Source organism: Onychomys torridus, chromosome 3, assembly GCF_903995425.1.
Source record: "Onychomys torridus chromosome 3, mOncTor1.1, whole genome shotgun sequence".
Taxonomy (NCBI): Eukaryota; Metazoa; Chordata; class Mammalia; order Rodentia; family Cricetidae; genus Onychomys; species Onychomys torridus.
Window position 1 is genome coordinate 12,034,687 of NC_050445.1, and position 21,224 is coordinate 12,055,910.

Genomic DNA, 21,224 nt, shown 5'->3' on the forward strand with positions numbered 1-21,224 from the left:
CCACTGGGTATAGGAGGGCAAGCTAGGTTTCAGCATGGGTCCAACACATCAGTATACTCCATTCTCTTTCTTACAGTGATGAAGTTTTCAAGCTATTAAATAGAACTTAACTTGACCACATCTAATTTATATGATTATCTATCTGAAAGTGGAATAATTAAATCAAACATACTTAGTAAGTTAGTATACTGTCTTATTTATGATTAGACATAAAAAGCTATAAAATTTAGATTTTTCTAATAAATTGGGGGTAATCAAAGATGGCTATGTACAATACACCGCATGGCTGAATAAGAAGCCAGAGAGAAGCTGAACTCTGCCAGCATTGGTGAAATGGGTGTGTGGAACTCTCATGAACAGGGGTAGATAGGGAGAATCTTAGATCTTGGCTCACTTCGTAGCCAGGCAGGGGGAAGACCTGGTCTCCACTGAGAAGCCCATCTCCAACAAGCAGATGAAGACAGACTCACGTGGAGACTGGTAGGAAAAGGCCAAGTTCTTAGGCAACAGAGCAGGATGCATCAATCAGATTACTACCTAGCCAAATCTGCTCACTTTTGACAGCACTTGGTGCAGGTAGAAAATCAGAGTGGCTTTTTTAAATGCCATGAGACACCAAAATTAAAGGCTCCCCCTCTCTTCTGCTCTCCCCTGTCCTGTAGGATTAAAGTCGGAAGGGATTTACAGAGTCTCTGGGTTCACAGAACACATTGAAGATGTCAAGATGGCATTTGACAGAGGTGAGTGTGAACTCTTTAATGCTTCCTGACTTATCCTGGTACCCTCTATGACAGAGCAAGAGCTCACTTAGAGTGGAAGTGGGGTCTGGGAACTACTGAGAGTCCTTCTTCAGAAACCAGAAGAATCGAGCTTTAAAATTCTCTGGGAGAAGTGTTTCCTTAGAGAGGTAACCTCAGGAGGAAGAGTGTCTGGAAGATTTGAACAGGAAGCCTGTCCACACACTGTCAGAGAACGCTGTCTGCATCCTCATTTCAGGATCTCACTGATCGCTTTTTCTCAAGGTTCCAGAGAAGGGAGCTGGGAATGAAAGCACGGGGTTCAGGAGATAAGTCCTTTGTTCTTTAGGGACACACAAAATCCAGGAGCCTTTCTCTTAATATCATATTGTCTGTGCATTTGCTGTCTTTGTTTGTGCTTTTAGCTATCTGACAGCTTCTTTAAAAACTTAGAACCTGCCAGGTGGTGGTGGTGATGCACATCTTTAATCCCAGCACTCGGGAGGCAGAGCCAGGCAGATCTCTGTGAATTCAAAGCCAGCCTGGTCTACAGAGCGAGCTCCAGGACAGGCACCAAAACAAAACAGAGAAACCCTGTCTCGAAAACAAACAAACAAACAAACAAACAAAAACAAAAAACAAACAGACAAACAAACAAAAAACCTTAGAATCAATTTGCTAAGGCACTTATGCTTTTAATTCTCCATATAAACTATGTTAATAATCCCCATATGGTTGAACAATATTTGTCCAGAAAAAAAGCTCATGACCTGTATTAGGTGAAATAGATTGATACTAATAGTAAGACTTGAAAGTAAAAAAAAAAAAAAAACCTTAAGGGCCAGCAAGATGGCTCAGTGAATGAGTACTTGGCACCAAGCCCTACCACCAATGTTCAATCCCCTAAACCCACACGATGGAGGAGATAGCCAACTCCTACAAGTTGTTCTCTGACTGCCATTTGTGAGCTGTGGCACAGCACAGCTAGGCCCCTAAAAAATAAATATAATTTAAAAAAAAAAAAAAGAATGCTTCAAAGTGCTGGGAAGATGGTCCAGCAGGTAAGAGCACTTGGTGATCAAACAAGAGGATCTGAGTTCAAATCTCCAGAACCCACGTAAAGATCTGGGTATGGTCTCATGTGTGCTCGTAAGCTCAACACTGTGGGGTTGGAGATAGGAGGATAGCTGGGGCTTGGTGGCTCCTGGTTCCATGTGTGCACACAAGGGACATGTACATACATTGTATATACACATACCACATACATACATATACTCATACCTATGCACACACAAAAAAAATGCCTTGAGAATAACCATAACAATTAAGAAGAAATAGAATTGTACCTTTGTACAATTGTAGGAAGGGTCAAATTCAAAGACACTTCAGTGAGCCTGACAAAAGGCCTTGGGAACCAAAGAGATCCAGTGATGATTTATACATATGATCTTCTAGTCCAAGGCCAAAAACGTGGGCAAAGACAACAAAGGTGACCTGGCCACAACATAGCAGGTTTCATGATGACATTTTCATACATGTGTATCATCGTATGTCACTTCATATTAGATTGTTTCTCTTTCATGAAGAGGCGTGTCTGCAAGAGGAACCAGTGTGATGTGTTTCTGCTGGCTGGTTAGCAGGGTCTGGAAGTAGAGAAGTGCTGCTCATCTGCTGCTCTCTTGTCTGTCCTCACAGTTCAGAGCTCTGCCTCTCTCACTGAGGGCCTTTCTGTCACCCCAAGCGCCCCACATTATTAGGAGCTGAGAGTCTGAGGCTTGCCGGAACACATTCTGTGTGGAATCTCCTTTTCCTGTGCCTGCTTTAACTTGGTGAGAGAAGATCTAATTGAGCCATGGACCATTCCCTGTTTTTCAGATGGTGAAAAGGCCGATATCTCTGCTAACATCTACCCAGACATAAACATCATCACCGGAGCCCTGAAACTGTACTTCAGAGATTTACCCATCCCAGTCATCACATATGACACCTATTCCAAATTTATAGAGGCAGCGAGTAAGTACAGAAAACTACAGGCCTCTTCATCTCAGTGAAAATAAAGCTAAGAACTCTTCCAAGATTTTCATGAGCACTGGCCTAGTCGAGTGGGGGCCCAGAAGTTCAGCAAATAGAAACCCAGATAGCACTTGCTAGGTGTTCCACATCCATACCTGCCCAGTTCTGCAGGCAGTAGCTAAGAACCAGGCAGCTCTGCCTCTCATCATTGCCCCCTGTGTCCTGGACAGGAGCACAGAGAGATCAATTCTGGCATTTTCTGAAAGTAAATTTTTGTAATTAAAAAAAAAAAAAATCTGTGTTCTCCAAAGAGGAACATGTAAACCATTGTGCAGAGTTACATTGGGAACCAACTAAAACCACATCCAGGCTTTGCCTGTTTGTGTTGTTCAAGGTAAATACAAACAGCCAGGTGTGTAGAGCTGCATAATCCTAGCACTTAAGGAGGCAGAGTCAGGAGGATCTGGAGATCAAAGCTAGCCTGGGACCATCAACATTTATCTTCATCAGCCAACAGCTCCTCATCCAGCATTGACCAGCTGGGCCCACTGCTCTTGGGAGAGGGCAAGTAAAGGGTATGTCAAGAGAAAGGGCCACACTTTGCCTGGTAATGGGTAGTAACAAAGCAGGAGGAATTCAGATGCTGAGCTGTATGGACGTGAAGCCAAGCCTTCTGTAAGGAACTACTTTTGGCTTTGTGGGATATTATGTATCTTTAAAGGTTTTAGTATATATGTTAGTGTCTGACAGGAGGAAGCAAGGGCCTGTTGAGATATGTCTTAGGGTTTTTATTGCTGTCAAGAGACACCATGACCACGACAACTCTTTAAAGGAAAAACATTTAATTGGGGTGACTTGCTTACAGTTCAGAAGTCAGTCCATTATCATGGTGGGAGTATGGTGGCTTGCAGGCAGATGGTAGCTGAGAATCCTACATCTTGCAGGCAACCGGAAATTGACTGACAAACTCAGTGATATGTTGAGCATAGGAAACCTCAAAGACCACCCCCACAGTGACACACTTCCTCCAACAAGGCCTTACCCACTCCAACAAAGCCACACCTCCTAATAGTGCCATTCTCTGAGATTATGAGGGCCAATTATATTCTATGGGGCCAATCACATTCAAACCACCACAAGATCCATGCACAATGTACTTTCCAGGTGAGCGATGGTCCTGTCCCCTAGCAAGATCCTTCTTTCCTGGGTTCTGGTGGTTTGAGATAGAGAAAGTTCTAGCAGTGAGTATTTCCATCCCATGAGGGGTAGCAGGATGGCTTGCCTTGAGTGCCTGCCAATACTTATCAGGGACCCAAAGCCCACACACTCTTCCTCCCATTGATAATGTGCATAGTATCTGCTTCCTAACCTGGGTTGCACACGAGGTTAACCCTTGCAATGCCTTTGTGCACATGCTTTTATTGACAGCATTGTTGATTGGCCCATCTGCCAATGTCCTTGAATTGAAAAGTGTATTTGAAATGGAGGCCTAGGAAGGAAAGAGCCATCAGACAACTTCAAGGGCACACATAACACAAAGGAAATTAGAGCACTGATATAGATTCAACACAGCCAGACCTCAGAAGGGCAACAAACTGTGTATACACCACCAGAGTTAAGAAAACTACAGGACTCTTGCTCCCTGGATGGTGAGCACAAAAGCTACCTGCCTCACAGATGTCCATTTAAATATACAGTGCTCAACCTCAGCTCTTTCTGGAATGAGACAGGACACAAGGAAGCTGAGTGAAAGAGTATATGAGATTGTGTGAATTTGTTAGATGCTCCATTTGCAATAAAGACAAAGAAAACAGATTTCTCATCACCCCTCTGGATGGTTGGTGTTCAGTGTTGTTGATTGTGTGTTCTTCACAGAAATCGCCAATGCAGATGAGAGGCTGGAAGCTGTCCATGAGGTTCTGATGCTGCTGCCTCCTGCCCACTATGAGACCCTACGATACCTGATGATCCACCTCAAAAAGTAAGCCAACACCTCCATGCCTGACCACCCCTGACCTGCGCAGGGTAGGAAGACATTCAGGGCACCGCACTGAGAGTACACAGAGCAGCTCTTGGTGTGGTATGGATTCTAGAAGCTGTGACTGGAGATGCCCAAGGAAGGCAGCACTGTTTCCTTTAAAGGAGCCTCTGTCCACTCTAGAGAGGAAGGCTAACAACTTTTCCTATTTCCAAGTCTGGCTATCAGTGTGAGATGCAGCCTTGGCTCCCTCTGGACCACCACTTCTGTGTGCTGACCCTGGGAAATACTTCCAGGAGACTTTACCTCAAGGATGCTAGTTAATAATCACAGCTGATTCTTCACCCCAGCTGACCAGAACCACACAGTTCAAACCACTATGTGAGCAGCCCTGAAGTGGTCTTTGCTTCCTTCTGAAACTTCACAAGCCAGGCCTCCACCACCTGCATTGTTCCCAACATTCTTTTTTATTTAATTAAAAAAGAATTTTTTATTCATTTTACGTACAAACCACAGATTCCCCCTCATCCCCCCTCATCCCTCCTCCCGCTTCATCACCACTACCACCACCACCACCACCACCACCACCACCACCACCACCACCACCCCGCCTAAGCCCCTCCCCTGACCCACCCCTCATCCTCTCCTCCAAAAGGGTAAGTTCTCCCATGGGGGGATTGCAAAGGCCAGTACATTGAGTTGAAGCAGGACTAAGCCCCTCCCCACTGCATCAAGGGTGAGCAAGGTGTCTGTCCATAGGTAGTGGGATCCAGAAAGCCAGCTCATGCACCAGGGATAGATCTTGATCACACTGCCAGGGGCCCCTCAAACAGACCCAGCTACATAACTGTCTCCTGTATGCAGAGGGTCTAGTCTGGTCCCATGAAGGTTCCATGGCTATTCTCAGCATTCTTATCTTCCAAGAGCACACAGAACACCCCATTAAGCTTTGAGCACTAATGGCTTCTCCAGCCCAAAGTTCCAGACACTCCACAAACCTCAGAAAAACAACATGGCCAGGTCTATTATGACAACCATCCACTCTCACATACTCATGTCTGGACTAGTTAGGTTTCTGTTGCTGTTACAAAGGCCATGACCAAAAGCAGCTAGGGGAGAAAAGGGTTTATTTGGCTTACATTTCTTCATTGAGATAGGTCAAGGCAGGAACTCAAGGCAGGCACCTGGAGGCAGGAAGCTGGAGGCAGGAACTGAAGCAGAGGCCATGGAGGATCTCTGCTCACTAGTTTGTTCTCATGGCTTTCTCGTGCTATTTACCTATACAACCCAGGACAACCTGCCCAGGGATGGCACCACCCACAGTAGATGGGCCCTCCCATGTCAATCATCAGTCAAGAAAATGGCTCACAGGCCAATCTGATGAAGACCTTTTTCTCAATTGAGGTCCCTCTTTCCAGGGTGAAGAATGACCTCTCTCCTGCTTTTTTTTTAAGCTCTGCAGCATGAAAATGATTCAGACTGAGTTGATCAAAAATAACATGAAGTGGCTAATTTGAATCTGCTCCAAGGGAACAGAGAGCAAGGGATTGTTTCTCAGTAAAACCTAAACACAGTTTTAACACAGTCCATTCTGTTTTGTAGAATTTACTCCTTTTTGTCTATGATGAACACCCTTAAAAGACTAAATTCCTGAAGGCCAGAATCTGGAAAATCATCATTCATTCCACAGAGAAACCAGTAGCGCAACTTTAGGACTTAGATTTCCTCCTTAAAGCCTCTTTGGATCTTCTCTGGATGTCGGTCCAACAATAATGACTGTTCTGTACCTCATCCTTTGGGAACCAGGCATAATAAACAATTGCCCTCCAGTCTGGCTACATTCCAGCCATTCTCCTGCCCTGTGACAACAGCCAGGGTCTTCCTAAACACAGAGCAGCCTGTTCTACAAACAGTCTTTCCCCTATGGTACCAATCCACACTTGGCCCCTCTTTCCAGCATGCAGACCTGTAGGAAGTAGTGATGAAAACCAGACTTCCGTATGAGGCCCATGAAGGTCCCATGGGTCAGCAAGTGACCTTCTGCCCCTTCCAACCGATAGCCCCTAAATAACAGTTGCACATTTCTTCAAGAGGAAGGACAGATTCCCAATCTGTAAACTGTCCTCACTGTCGATTCTAGTACGTCATTTAGTTCTACTGACTGAAGGCAGTATCAATAACTAAAAAAGGAAAACAAATCAGAACATTACCTGTTAAAAGACAGTCTTTCATTCTTAGTCTCCATTTGCTTTTGCAGGCTCCTGAACCCAAAGATGGTCTTGGAACCAAAGTGCAAATAGCTAGTATGTTAGTCCTTCTGCAAATCTGCCTGAGGTGTCTGTATTTGCCTTGCAGGGTTACTATGAATGAAAAGGACAATTTGATGAATGCAGAAAATTTGGGGATCGTGTTCGGGCCTACCCTAATGAGACCCCCCGAGGACAGCACCCTCACCACCCTCCATGACATGCGGTACCAAAAGCTGATTGTGCAGATTTTAATAGAAAACGAAGACGTTTTGTTCTAATCCATCAAGGAAATGAGCTGGTATCGCTAACGGAATAAAAACATTTCTTACACTTGATTTGTTTTTCAAACAAGTGGCAGAATTTCCTGGACCACAGTGGACTGCAGAGTTGGGGACTGTGTCTCCCTCTTCCACAGGAGAGCAAGGGTGAGGGTAGGAAACCCCTTACCTTGGGTCTTTCGCCGTGCCTCGTTATGTATGTCCGTTTTGCTGGAAGAGTGATTAATAAACCTTTCTTTAACTTATTAAAAAAAAAATGTAGATCTTTAAGCTTCAGTCTTACCAGTAATAAAAGGAACTTAATTCATAAAGGTACTTGGTACAAGTATACATTTTCCACCTTCAAAAAAAGAAGACAATTCTATATGTTAAATGTTAAATGAATCCTATATTGTAAAATGTATTTTATTTTAGCTGCAAGAATGTTATTTTATTTTAGCAAATAGAACTCAATGCAGTGCATTGGTTATTGCCCTGTACCTTGTCCCCTTTCTTGCTGTGATGGCTGGTGAACGTTGACCGCGAATGCAGTATCACCTTGACATACCTCTGTCCTGATTAGTGCTTCAATGAAAGTTCGCCCCTCCCCCCATGTCCCGGCTTTTCACAGGCTGGCTTGGCACTGGCTTTCTGCTGTGAGATAGTGTATGTTCATAGTGATTCTTAGGATGGCCAGAAGCATCCACAAGTTTCCTTTCTATAAGCATTTTGTGACTCCCCAGAGGATGTTATGGAATTGGTTGTGGCCTTTCCATATCTCCAGTGTGTGTCCTGGAATATGCAGAGTGTGTCTTATTACCCAAAGGGACCTGAGGACATTGGATGCACCTGGGCCACATCACAAGTTAGCACTTTGCCTCTCCTCAGCTGACCATCAAGTTTGTGTCAATGGAAAATTGAAATTCTTTACCATGTTTCCATATTGATGAATCATGAACCCACAGAATCGTTGTTTTGAGTCTTCTTCCTTACTTTTGTTTTATAAACCTATTATTAAGTTATGAATAAATAGGACTTTTTTTTACCAAATGTTTTTCCTTCATGAAATTTATTCTGTATGGAAGATAATTTAACATAATTTTATTACTAGAGACCCATCCTATTGGTTATATTTCTCTTGGCATGAGTTTTTCACACCAAGATCTCTATATTTGTAAGATAGGCAAAATATTTAAAACTGCAAAAACTGTAAATCTAGATTTTTTTAAAGCCAGTTGCAGTGTCTTTGTGTGGATTGTCTGAGATGACCCATGTACTGACCAGTCTTGTTTGGAGCACCCAGAAGAGAACCTCCATGTTAAGGGGGTGGACACTGCAGAGACTGTTGTCCAGTACCTTCCCCAGGCCCTGCAGGCAGAATCTTGGCATCTGGGGTTCAGTTTGGCCTGCTCCCTGCTGTCAACATTCCTCACACTGTACAGATTTGTTTGTTGTGGCTTCTGCTGTACTTCTTGATACTGTCAAAAATAATCTGGAAATGGTTTTATTTTGTGAAGTGAGCAATACTTTGTAATTTACAACCGTGTAAATGGAAGGAAAAGCATTCCATGTATTAAATGCTCTGTCCATCATTTTGAAGTGTGTTAAGGGAGTGGTATCTGGGGGCAGAAGATGAGACTCTTCAAAATCTCTCCTTTTTTTTTTTTTTTTTTTTTTTTGGTTTTTCAAGACAGGGTTTCTCTGTGTAGCTTTGTGCCTTTTCCTGGAACTCACAGAGATTTACTTGGCTCTGCCTTCCGAGTGCTGGGATTACAGGCGTGCACTACCACCGCCCCAAAATCTTGTTCTCAGATACATTTGACAGTGGATTCTATTTAGCAAACTACAAGATGAAGTAGGACCTCAAAGAGTCCCCACTTTACCTGAACCACCCCCAAAGAGTTCACAGTTCACCTGGGTGACCCCAGAACATCCCCACATAACCTGGGCAATCTGTTTCTCCATGCACTTTACCTGCTGGGAGGTAAAGACTTGTCACTTCTGAAAGGCACATTGCACCTATGCCCCTGCCCCTGCCCCTCCCCACTATGTAAAGAGTTCTGATAAAATGCTGCTGGGGCTCGAACAAAGGACAAGGACTTTGGGGGTCAGAAAGGCCCACGTTGATTCTAGACTAATTAGCCTGATACCAGATCTGACTAGTGGAAGCAGGAGACAGGATGCAGAGGAGGGAGGCTGGAGATGAGAATGTGCCTCTGGAAATGTGGCCATCACATCAGATTGTGACACTGTAAAGAACCGTGTGGCCTAAAATAACCAGTCATTGATTTTCCTCATTACCACTTTAAGAGTGGCTGGAGAGGGTGGATCATCACATGGGACTAGGGAAGAAAGAAACAGAGAAGACTTTGCCCTGGGTTGAGATGAAGTCCCGGCAATATTCAGGGACGTTGGGACATGACTCAGTAGTGTGCTGTGAGGAGATTCGTTTGACTCTTCTTCTCTAACGTGACCCCAGCACTTGGTCCCCTCAACCTTCCTTTAATCTGTAGCCCGCTCACCACACCTGTCACCCAAACCATCTGGCAGCCTGACATAGCTCCATCTGGCTCCACAATCCTTCCAGTGGGATAATACCAACTACAAAGAAAAGCAGTTTGGGAGATTTCCACAAGGGATTCGTGGGAGGTGGGATGGGCAGGGGGAGTGGGAGAAGACAGCAGGAAGGTGGCAGGGGCCGCTGTTTCCTCCCATCTCTGTGAGTGGATTTTCAGAAGCTCTGGTCTTGACTGGGTTGGGATCTGCTGTGTAAGTTAAGGATGGCAGCAGATGACAGTGAAGGGAAGGGGAGGAGTCGCTGCATCAGGAGTGCAGAGAGCATCAGAGAGAAACAGCATTGGCCAGATGAAGGCTGTCTGGGCTATCCTCACTCCACTGAAAACCAATGTGGGTGGCTTATACAATCCCAACCTCTATCAAAATCCAATTGATACATGTTCTTTAGTTTTTAAAATCTAACATTTATTAGCTTCCAGCGAACTTGGATCAAGCTTCCCTTACTCTGAAAGGGTAGAGGCAAGGGAAAGGCTTATCGCATGGAAATGATTAAATAAGAAGTTTAGTCTGGCTGTAAGAGAAATCTGGTCATGCTAAGAGTTTCAGCCTCTAATGTAAGGGGTGTGGGAGCCCCTAATGTTTAATGAGAAACTCTTAAGTTGTTTGTCTTATATTTACAGAAAAGTGGCTAAGATGCTAGAGAATTTTTACATGGCTGTGAGCCCATTTCCCATAATGCTACTGTCCTGTGAGTCCAGGGCACACCCAGCAAAACCAAGAAATCAACACTAGTATACCTCTATCCAGTGAACTTTAGACTATCAACTTCCATGGGTGTCGTCATTAATTTCTTTTCTGTTGTTGTATCCCAGGATACAGGCTATTCATGCAGCACTAGTATGTGCTCTTAAGAGTCTGGAATGGCTCCACATGGAAAGGCTGCCACCATACATGCCTGGCAACTTGAGTTCTAACACTGGAATGAATCCATGTCAACGGACTCAGCAAAGTTGTCCTCTCCCATACGCACACATGCTATGGCACACTTATATCACACTGACACACAGGCACACACAAACACAGTTGTAATAAACTAACTAAATAAATAAAAATAAAAGAGGACTTGAGACTGCTAAGGTGGCTAAATGCATTAAAGAACTTGCTACATATCCTTGATAATCTGAATTTGGTTTCCAACTCATGGTGGAAAGAGAGAAGCAATTTCTGAAATTGACCTCTGACCTACACACAAATGCTGTAGCACAGGCATGCCTATACCTTCATATTCATACCATGCACACTAATGATAAGTCAGAAAGGAAATGTGAAATACTTGATTATGACCCCTTGGAGAATGTGGGAGCATGCAGGGAACAATGATGGGCATCAGTAGTTGCTCATAGTAACAAGACTGAGATGCTGGTAGCTTGGACCAGGTAGAGATAGGCACGACTGGGTTGTAGTTAGGAAGTGAAGTGGAGAATTTTAGCTATAGACTGGATTTAAGAATCTGATCTAATGCCCAGTCTCTTGCTTCATCAGCCATGTGGTATTTACTAAAACAAAAGGCATACACAAACATTAGGTGTCACTGGGGAGGAAGAGGACGTAGGAAAGGCTGGACCTGATGACATGGAACCAACCACCAGGGCCATTTCCAAATAATTGCTGAGCTGGAGATACCAGCTTTGGAAGAACTCAGGGAACAAAATGGCTGAGAGCATAGAGGGGACACCCAGGAAAACCAGGTAGACATCTCCAAAGTACTAATATTCAGGAGAGGAGGAGAGTGAGAGATGAGACCCATTGCAATATAGTAAAACACTGACAATCTCCATGAGCTCTTCAGGAAAGTATCCCATCCTGGGGGCTGGAGAGGGGCCAGTGGGTAAGGGTGCTGGCTGGTCTTGAAAAGAACCAGAGTTCAGTTTTCAGCACCCATGGTGGGTGGCTCACATCTGCCTGTCACTCTACCTGCCAAAGATCCAGTCCCCCCTCCTGGCCTCCATGGGCACCTATGTACACATGCTTACATACACTCAGAGAGACACATGTATGCTCATAAAAATGAAGCAAATCTTTTGTACGTATCATACATTCTGCTTAGTGTCACAATGTCCTTGTACCCATTGTTCTCTTGTGTTTGCTAGGCTTAAGGCATCTAACGTATGCCTTAAGTTATGTTCTGGAGAGGTTTGCTTAGTTAGATGCTTTGTGAATATGAATAAGACATGCTGTGGTCTCATTCTTTGTGTTCCCCTCTCCCAAGTTCATATGCTGAATCCTTATTCCCAGTACCATGGTTCTTGGAGGTAGAGCTTTCCAGAGGTGATTGGGTCAAGAGGGTGGGGCCCTATGACTGGAATTAGTGTCCTCATAAAAGAGAACCCAGAGAGCTCTCGTGTCTTCTCCACTGTAGGAAAATAACTGCTTGTGATCCAGTAAGAGTGCATCACCAGACAACAGACCTCTCCGCATTTTGCTCTTGACTTCTCAGCCTCCAGAAATGTAAGGAATACGTGTATGTTGTTTGCAAACCACCAGCCTATGGCATTTTGTTATAGCCACATTGACTTAGGATTACTGTTGCTGGGATGAAACACTGACCAAAGCAACTTGATGGGAGGCGTTATTTGGCTTACACTTCCTCATCTCTGTCCATCAAAATAGGAATTCAGGACAGGAACTCATACAAGACAGGAACCTGGAGGCAGGAGCTGATGCAAAAGCTGTGGAAGGGTGCTTCTTACTGGCTTGCTCCCAGTGGTTTGCTCAGCCTGCTTTCTTATAGAACCCAGGATGAGCAGCCCAAGGATGGCACCACCCACCATAGGCTGGGCCCTCCCACATCAGTCACTAATTAAGAAAACGCCCTACAGGCTGGCCTAGCCAGATCTTATGGAGGCATTTTCTTAGCTGAGGCTCCCTCCTCTCTGATGACTCTAGCATCTGTCAAGTTCACATAAAATTATCCAGCCCAAGCATGAGTAGATGAAGGTAGTTAGCAGGATTATGTTTTCCTAATTCTAGTTGAAAAGATTTTTATCACACAAGTTCCTCTTTGTTGTCTTCCTACTGGTGATTTTTTTTTTTTTTTATGTTTCTAATACAGGATATCACAAACTACAGTAATTGTATATGCAGCTGCCTCCCACTAAAATACAAACTCCTTGAGACAAGACTCGTGGCTCCTACTTGCAGAAGTAACACATGGCACATCTCCGCTTATCCTCTGACACTTTCCCTGGCTTCGCAAAGCAGAGAATGCAGGAAGTGCTAGCCATAGTCTGTGAGAGAACATATGCGTGGTTTGGAAAACTGAAGTGGTAGTGGAGAGGAAGGGGATGAGAGCAAATGTTCAGGCCAGCATGAGAGACGGAAGAGCCCATGTGCCAAGAAAGAGGATATAAGTTCAAGGATGACAGGTCCATCAAGTGGCTCCATGCCAATCAGGATGCTGTTTTAGGCAGGAGCAATCCAGCTCAGCTCACTCACAGCATGAGGGACGAGAGGAGAGACAGGTGTGAGCTCTTCGGGAGGGAGGCAGTCAGGACCTACCAACAAGGGCCAAGTTCAAAGGACAGAGTCTCATATGGACATCACAGCTTCTGGTTTGCATCACTAAGTAATTATTTTTACGAAAATAAGAGAATCCAGAGGAAAAGTGAGGTCTGCAGGGAGATGTGGGGGGTTTAGTCTGTGTGTTAGCATCAATGGTGTGAATGTCTGGTTGGTCTCTGGACTCGAGGGAGGCTGAGCTCATAGGCAGGTGGTAACTCAGAATGGTAACATGGGCAACTGGTAGAAAGAGAACCCAGATGACCACCCAGGTAAGAACGAAATCTAAAGAGTATCAAACTCGGAGGACCTGGGAGAAGAGCAAAAGTGGCCACAGGAGGCAGAGCAGGAAAATAAGACCACAGCTGGGAAGACGCCGCTTTTGGGAAAGGCCATGCTCTGCGCTCTGACTCTCCAACCCCGAGTCAGTGGTGTCAGCAAGAAGGGCTTCAGTGGGGACAGGAGCTAAAAGGCAGGTGGGTGATGAGAAAAGACAACAGGACTCACCCAGAACAGCAGACCAGTCTGTTCTATCAGTCTCCTGTGTGTGTGAACAGCATCCAATAGAAAATCCTTCATGGTTGCTGAGTGTGTGACTTTGCATAATCCCTTCAACAGCTGTGCACTTCAGAATCTCCAGAGTTAACGTATTACTGGAACATATTTTGGACACTCTAGTTGCCAAGCATACTTGCTTTTCTTGACCCTTAATTTCTAAACTGAGTGTAATCTTGGTCTATGGTAGTTCTCTGTCTGAAAAAATTGATGCAATAACATAATAAGCTGCCCTCCTGGCACCCCAGACACTTTTCAAAGGGTCACTTGATATCCTGTGAATACTCCCAGCTCAATGTAAAGTGTATAGGGATGCACAAATATTGGTTGTATACCCAGTCCCATTCTTCCCAAACCAATCCCCTACCTCGTGGGTTTGGAGGCCAGAAAGGCACAAGACTGGATAAAAGGATCCTACCAAAGACAATATAAAGCTTCAAGCATTGAGGAACAGGCCCAAAAGAGCTCACCTTGGAAAGAGCATACAACTTTCAAGAAAGAACCTGTGTGGGGCTGGGGATATGGGAGCTCTGTAGGAAAGCACTTGGCCAGCATGCCTGAGGCTGAGGTTCAACCCCAAGAACCACAATAAATAAATAAATAAATAAATAATAATAAATAAATAAATAAATAAATAAATAAATAAATAATAAATAATAAATAAATAATAAAATAAAAAAATAAAAATAAAAAATAAAAAAAAAACATCAAAAAATCATACATTCAATTTCCTGGGCCAGCAAGATAACTGAGCAGGTGAAGACACTTGCTACCAAGTCGACAATCTGAGTTCAATCCCAGGACCCACATGATAGATGGTGAGAACTGACTCCAGGATGTCTCCAACTTCCAAAAGTATGCTGTGGCAAGCACTCACCCACAGCTACTTACAGTCATAAAAAAACAATAAAAATAAAAGAATTTTTTAAAAAAGAACTGTATCAAGACAACAATAGTTCTCATCATTCCAAAGATTCAGTGCTACAGCCAAAAATCAACAATAAGCCTGTTTGTTCACATACATGGTTCATATATAAACTGTATGTGTCTGGGTAAGGGACATGAGGTACTTTTCCAGGGAGTCATAATAGTACAATTTTTTTTTATAATCCATCAAGCTCCTGGATGGATCCCAGTGTCTCCTCCCTGCCTCATGAGCAAGTCCAATGCTAGCATGGTCAACTTCATGTCAATACCCATAAAGGCTTCTTAAGTATGAATCTATAGGAAATATTAGCAGTAGATCTATCTACCAGGAAAGGTTATTTAAAAAATTATTATGTATATTATGTGTGTAGAGGGGTATGTGCCCCATGCACATGCAGGCGCCCTCACAAGCCAGAAGGGAGTGTCAGATCCCTTGGAACTGAGTTCAAGCAATTGTGAGTTGTCCAGTGTGGATGCTGAACTGATGTTTTCTTCAAGAGAAGTTACCATTGATCCATCTCTCCAGCCTCAGTCAGGAAATTTTTGTGACACATGAAATAAAAAAACTGATTAAAAAGGACTTAAACAATAAGACATATGCTAGCTGAACAGCAAGTCCAGCTATAGGACCGCCCAAGGCTGGTTCTGTCTTCCTGTCAGTCAGCTCTTCTCTCAGGGTTTGACTTGGGTGTTTACATGGCTGCTTTGTCCCAACTAATGGCAAAGAATCCTTTCTAAGAGCCCTCATCATCTGTCAATCACGCTGGCCAGGATGGTTTTGAATGTACATGGCTAAGCCAGTGGCTGCTGAGGACAATGAGATCTGAAGGGATTTTCACACATGGTGGTTCACAAAGAAAGATCCCTTTGACACCAAGACCTAGGACTTGCTAATGAGTCAGAATATTGGATATGGCTCAGGTTTGGGGCTCTGCAAACGACTTTTTTCTAATTTTTCCACTTCTTTTTTTTTTTAATTGAAAATAGATTCTTCTCTCATGCAATACACCCTAACCACACTTTCCCCTCCCTCAACTTCTTCCAGCCTCCTTCCTCCCTCCCCTCTCCCTCACACCCACTCCCCCTCCATCTCCCATCAGAAAAGAGCAGGCCTCCAGTAACAACCAAACACAACAAAACAAAATACAACAAGACAAGGCAAAAGCCTTCACATCAAAGCTGGACAAGGCAACTCAACAGGAGAAAAAGAGTCCCAAGAGCAGGCAAAAGAGTCAGAGACACACCCACTCCCACAGTTAGGAGGCCCACAAAAACACCAAGCCAACAGCCACAATATATATGCAGAGGACCTGGTGCAGACCCTGTGCTTGTCATTTGAGTCTCTGTGAGCCCATGTGAGTCCTGCTTAGTTGTTTCAATGGGCTACGTTCTCATGGTGTCCTCCATCCCCTCTGACTCCTGCCATTTTTCCACCCCCTCTTCCACAGGATTCCCTGAGCTCCCAGGGGAGAGACCAGCTGGAGGCCTCCAATTCTCTCTCTCTCTCTCTCTCTCTCTCTCTCTCTCTCTCTCTCTCTCTCTCTCTCTCTCTCTCTCTCTCTCAGACCAATTGTATTTAGTTCTGCTCTAGGTCTCCAGCTATCCAGTCTCCTGTTTCTGGCCACCCAAGCAGTGTCATTCATGGGCTCCCTCTCTTGGAGTGTGCCTCAAGTGAAATCAGACAGTGGTTGGCCACTCTCACAATCTCTGTATCACCATTGCCCCAGCACATCTTGCAGACAGGCCAGATTGTAGGTCAGAGGATTTATGGCTCGGTTTATATCCACGGTTCACTTTTGGTAGCCTGCAGAGCACCTTGCCACATCAAAAAGACTAGAAATAGGCTGAAAGCTCCATGCAGGTAACAACTGGACCTCTCCGCCTTCAATGAGCTGTGTGAATGTTGTCCTTGGCAATGAGGCCCCACTATCAGAATTTGGAAAGTGATCCTCTGTCCTAGCATTAGCCTGGGTTGTTTGGGGATCTCCATGGGATCCCCTTGGCCAGCTACTCAATTGAATGCAACCCAGTCCCACCACTGGGAGCCTTGCCTGGCTACAAGAGATGGCAGTTGAGACTCCCTTCCCTCATTACTAGGAGTCCTCACCAGGATCACCCTCATAAATTACAGGAGGTTTCCACTGCACTGGATTTCCACACTGCCCTCATAGTGCTCCCCAATTCTAGCCCTCTCTCCCCACATCCTCTCCCTCCATCTCCCCACACACCTGATCCCTCCTGTTCCCATCCCCACCCACCCCAGTCCACCTGCAAAATCTATTCTATTTCCCCTTCCTGGGGAGATCCACGCATCCCCCTAGAGTTCTCTTTACCTAACCTCTCTAGATCTACAGATTGTAGCTTGACTGTCATTTGTTAACAGTGAATATTCACTAAGTGAGTACATGCCATATTTGTCTTTCAGGATCTGGGTTACCTTGCCTGGGATGATTTTTTTTCTAGTTCCCTGTATTTGCCTGCAAGTTTCCTGCTGTCATTTTCTTTGGCAGCTGAGTAATACTCCATTGTGTAAATGTCCCACATTTTCTTCCCATTCTTTGGTTGAGAGACACCTAGGTTGGGTCTAGTTTCTGGCTATTGTGAATAAAGCCTCAGTGAACATAGTTGAGCAAGTGTCCTTGTGGTAGGATGGAGTGTCCTTTGGGTATATACTCAAGAGTGGTGTGACTGGGTCTTGAGACCTAGGACATGTTAGTAAATCAAGGGATCAGGTATGGCTCAGGTTCTGGGGCTCTGCAAACTTGATTTTTTTACTTATTCCTCCAAGCAATTTCATTACAAGATAAAGTTCGGCAAGCTGAGATTAAGAATAACCAGAATTTTACCTGAGCCAGGGATGGGTCTGCTTTACTTAAGGTATCTTGATAATGGAGGGAATAGAATTCCCTGATAAGAAGACAGTGGCTGTAGCATTATGCAGACTGCTCCATTCTTAAGGGATGCATAGAATCCTCTGCACATCCTTGAGTCACTTAGGCCTCCACACACCCCAACTCCACAACTCCACTGAGAACTCTAGCGCAAGTCTGTCCAAACTACCAGAACCATGAGGTGTGAGAGCCCACAGAGGCTTCCTAGTGAGAACTTACTCAGGGTCAGAGAATCTAAACTTGCTCTACCCAGCAGGACTGCATAATGGGGTGATTTGACCATGGATGTGGTTACCAGGTGTTTGGAAGGGTCTACACTTGGCTGTACGATGTGCTTTGACATTGCTAGGGGGAAGTCTTTTGCCTCTCCCCTTGGCAGATTATAAAAAGACTGTTGGGTATTGATCCTGGCCCTCCCAAAGCTATCTTGTGTTTCTGTCTTTCCTCTCATTGGCTAGGTCTCTTCTCCTATCTGATATTTCTGTATCCCTCTCTCCTCCACCTTCAAAAGGTAGGAGCCGAACTCCCACGATGAGGACAAGAATTTTGCCTGCTCCTATCTGAAATGGCACCTCATAGACAATAGGCACCCCAGGCTCAATGGTATGTACTTCGCAAATAAAGTTCCCATTTGGATGCAGTGGAGGGGAGGGGTGGAGAAACAGGAGAATCTGGAAATGTGCATCTGTCCTGTGCAGAGGGATATACTGACTTTCTATTGAGAGCAGTGCTGTATCCCTACAGGGGCACTGGGTTTATAGCCATGTGACCTAGCTTGGCCCAGGGTCAAGGCTTTTTAACATTTCTGAGTTTCAGGTTTCTCTCTTTTGAAATTCTTTTGAAAAAATGAATGCTTGCCTGCCTGCTCTTCAACGCTTCTACTTCATGGAATTGTCACGGAAGGCAGATGACATTGGAACAGGTGTGAAGCACTACCACATGCCTTCACACACCTCAGAACCCCCTCCCCATCCTCGGGCGCCTCTGCCCATCCTCCTATGGTAACACACATGTGTGCCTCAGAAACTACTGTGTCCTCTGCTTATTTTCAGACAATCACACCCGCTCTGCCTTTGAATTCTGTCTGTCAACAACTCTAAATTAGTTTCAAGATTCAGCAAGGTACCTAAGGTCCTGTACAAATCCCTTCTGCCTAAACTAGCCTGGAAGCCAGTCACACAGTCAAGGCTCCAGAGGAGCATGCCTTCCCTCTGCTGCTTAGCTCCCAGAATCCTTCACACCCACTCCATTTGTATCTCATGAAGAGATTTTTAAAGTTCTAAATAAATGAGAGACCTTGGCCTCATTTTCCCAGCCTCCACCATTCTTTGGCATATTTTATGCCTTACATCACATGTCCAGCAGATGCATGGTTTATATAAGTAGCACTGTGATTGTGTAAGTCTACAGCCTATCTTCTCTCCTCCGTGTTTTTGGAATATATCTATACTGACACATCGATCTAGTCCATCCACTCTTACTGTTGCAAAATGCCATATTAAGTAATTTAACATTCCTAATGTCAGAGATAGAAACTAGGTCATTTCTGCTTTTCTGTTGATAACTGACATCTCCAGATGTATTTTCATTAAATTCTACATCTGCTTCAAGTCGAGAGCTAAATCATGAAGGGAGATTATATAATCAATTTGACTAGCCTAGCATGTTTCCCAGAGATGGCACCAATCCATTTTCCCCCAGCCATGCTTGAGAGTGTTTGTCCACACTTCATGACCTTGTCAACACATGGCATTATCTATCACAGCTAAATATTTTTGCTAAACTGGTGAGATTTTGTTTTCATCTTTCTTTCCTCAATCCCACTGAAGTTGAGCAATTCTTTTGGTTTAATGACTGTTTGCCTCCTCTGTGAAACTGGTCTTTCTGAAGTTTTACCAGTTTGCCTCACCTCTCCTGATTTGTTTTATTTATGAATTCCAAACTATCTCCTTTTCAGTCATCTGTGAATAGCCAAAGCAATCTTGAACAAGAGGAAAACATGGCTGAGAGCATTACCATGCCTGATGTCAAGCTGAGCTAGAGACTCATAGGCAATAAAACAGTATGGTAGTGGCACAAAAAACCAGATCGATGGAGCAGAATAGAGGATCCAGATGTAGACTCAAGCAATCTCAGCCAAAGATTTCGGTTTTGACAAGCCAAAAACCACAGTGGAGAAACAAAAGAATCTTCAACAAATAGTGCTAAGAAAACAAGAAATCAACATGCACAAGAATGAAAAAGATCCTGTACAAATTCCACTCCAGATGGTTCAGGAAGCTCAGAACAAAACTCAAAGGAGCTAGAGAAAGAATGCTACAGGAAGTATGCCATAGGAAGTGCACTATAGGAGGTGTGCTATAGGAAATTTGCAATGGGAAGTGCACTACAGGAAGTATGCAGCAGGAAGTATGCAGTGGGAAGTGCACTATATGAGGTGTGGTATAGGAAATATGCAATGGGAAGTGCACTACAGGAAGTATGCTCCAGGAAGTGCACTATAGGACATATGCTACACGGAGTATGCAATAGGAAGTGTACTACAGGAAGTGTGCTCTGGGACAGAGGCACAGTTTTTCTAAAAAGGATGCTGGTCACTCAGGAAGTAAGGCAAACAATTGACAAATGAGACCTCATGAAGTTGAAAAGTTTCTGTGCAACCAAGGAAACTGTCAAATGAATGAAGAGACATCCTGCAGGACAGGAAAAAAATCTTTGCCAGTTATATGTTTGATAGAGAACTAACATCTCAAATATACAAAAAAAAAAAAAAAAAAAAAAAAAAGAAAGAAAAGAAAAAAACCTCAAGAAAAACAACCTGATCACAGGTTGAGTTGAACAGAAGAGGCTTAAAGGGGGCAGGCCTTTCATTTCTACACTTCCGCCCCCATCTCTGTCTCTCTTAAAGGGGGTGTGCTTTTCATTTCTACACTCTGCCCCATCTCTGTCTCTCTTGATTTTGGGTTTAGGTTCTCATTCTATACCCTCAGCTGGCCTTTTGATCACAGCAATTTCCCTGTTTCAGGCTCCCAAGTCCTGAGATTACAGGGATGAGGCACCAGGTCATGCTATCTATTTCTAATAGATAATCAGATGTTAGGAATGTTGCTGAGTATCTCTTTCTCTCTCTCTCTCTCTCTCTCTATATATATATATATATATAGATAGATAGATAGATAGATAGATAGATAGATATAGATATAGATATAGATATATTGATAGATAGGTAGATAGATAGATAGAGATATAGATAGATAGATAGATTGATTGATAGATAGATAGATATAGATATATCTGATGTCTAATAACCTGTTGGATAACCTCATTAATATTCATAGTTTTGTCTAAATATCATCTTAGTTTCTGCATAATTCAATGGAATACATCTTTAGGCAACGTGTCCCATTCTTCCCAATTCTCATACTTCCTCCTCCTCTTTTTCTCCTCCTCCTCCCTCTCTCTGGAGGCACGAACCTCCAGTAATGATAGCAATCATATCTTGCTTCTGACTCTAACAAGAACATATCCAAAATGTCCATATT

General features: G+C 44.0%; 1 protein-coding gene across 1 annotated transcript in view; it reads left to right on the top strand.

The window, feature by feature from the left end:
• Chn2 (chimerin 2) overlaps positions 1-8,830 on the top strand; it is a 267,743-nt gene extending 258,913 nt beyond the window's left edge. The window contains exons 10-13 of the mRNA XM_036181787.1: positions 663-740; positions 2,613-2,750; positions 4,626-4,731; positions 7,084-8,830. Of these exons, the coding sequence (XP_036037680.1) occupies positions 663-740; positions 2,613-2,750; positions 4,626-4,731; positions 7,084-7,255 (494 nt within the window). The 3' untranslated portion in view covers positions 7,256-8,830. The remainder of the gene's footprint in view (positions 1-662; positions 741-2,612; positions 2,751-4,625; positions 4,732-7,083) is intronic.
• The last annotated feature ends 12,394 nt before the right edge of the window (positions 8,831-21,224 follow it).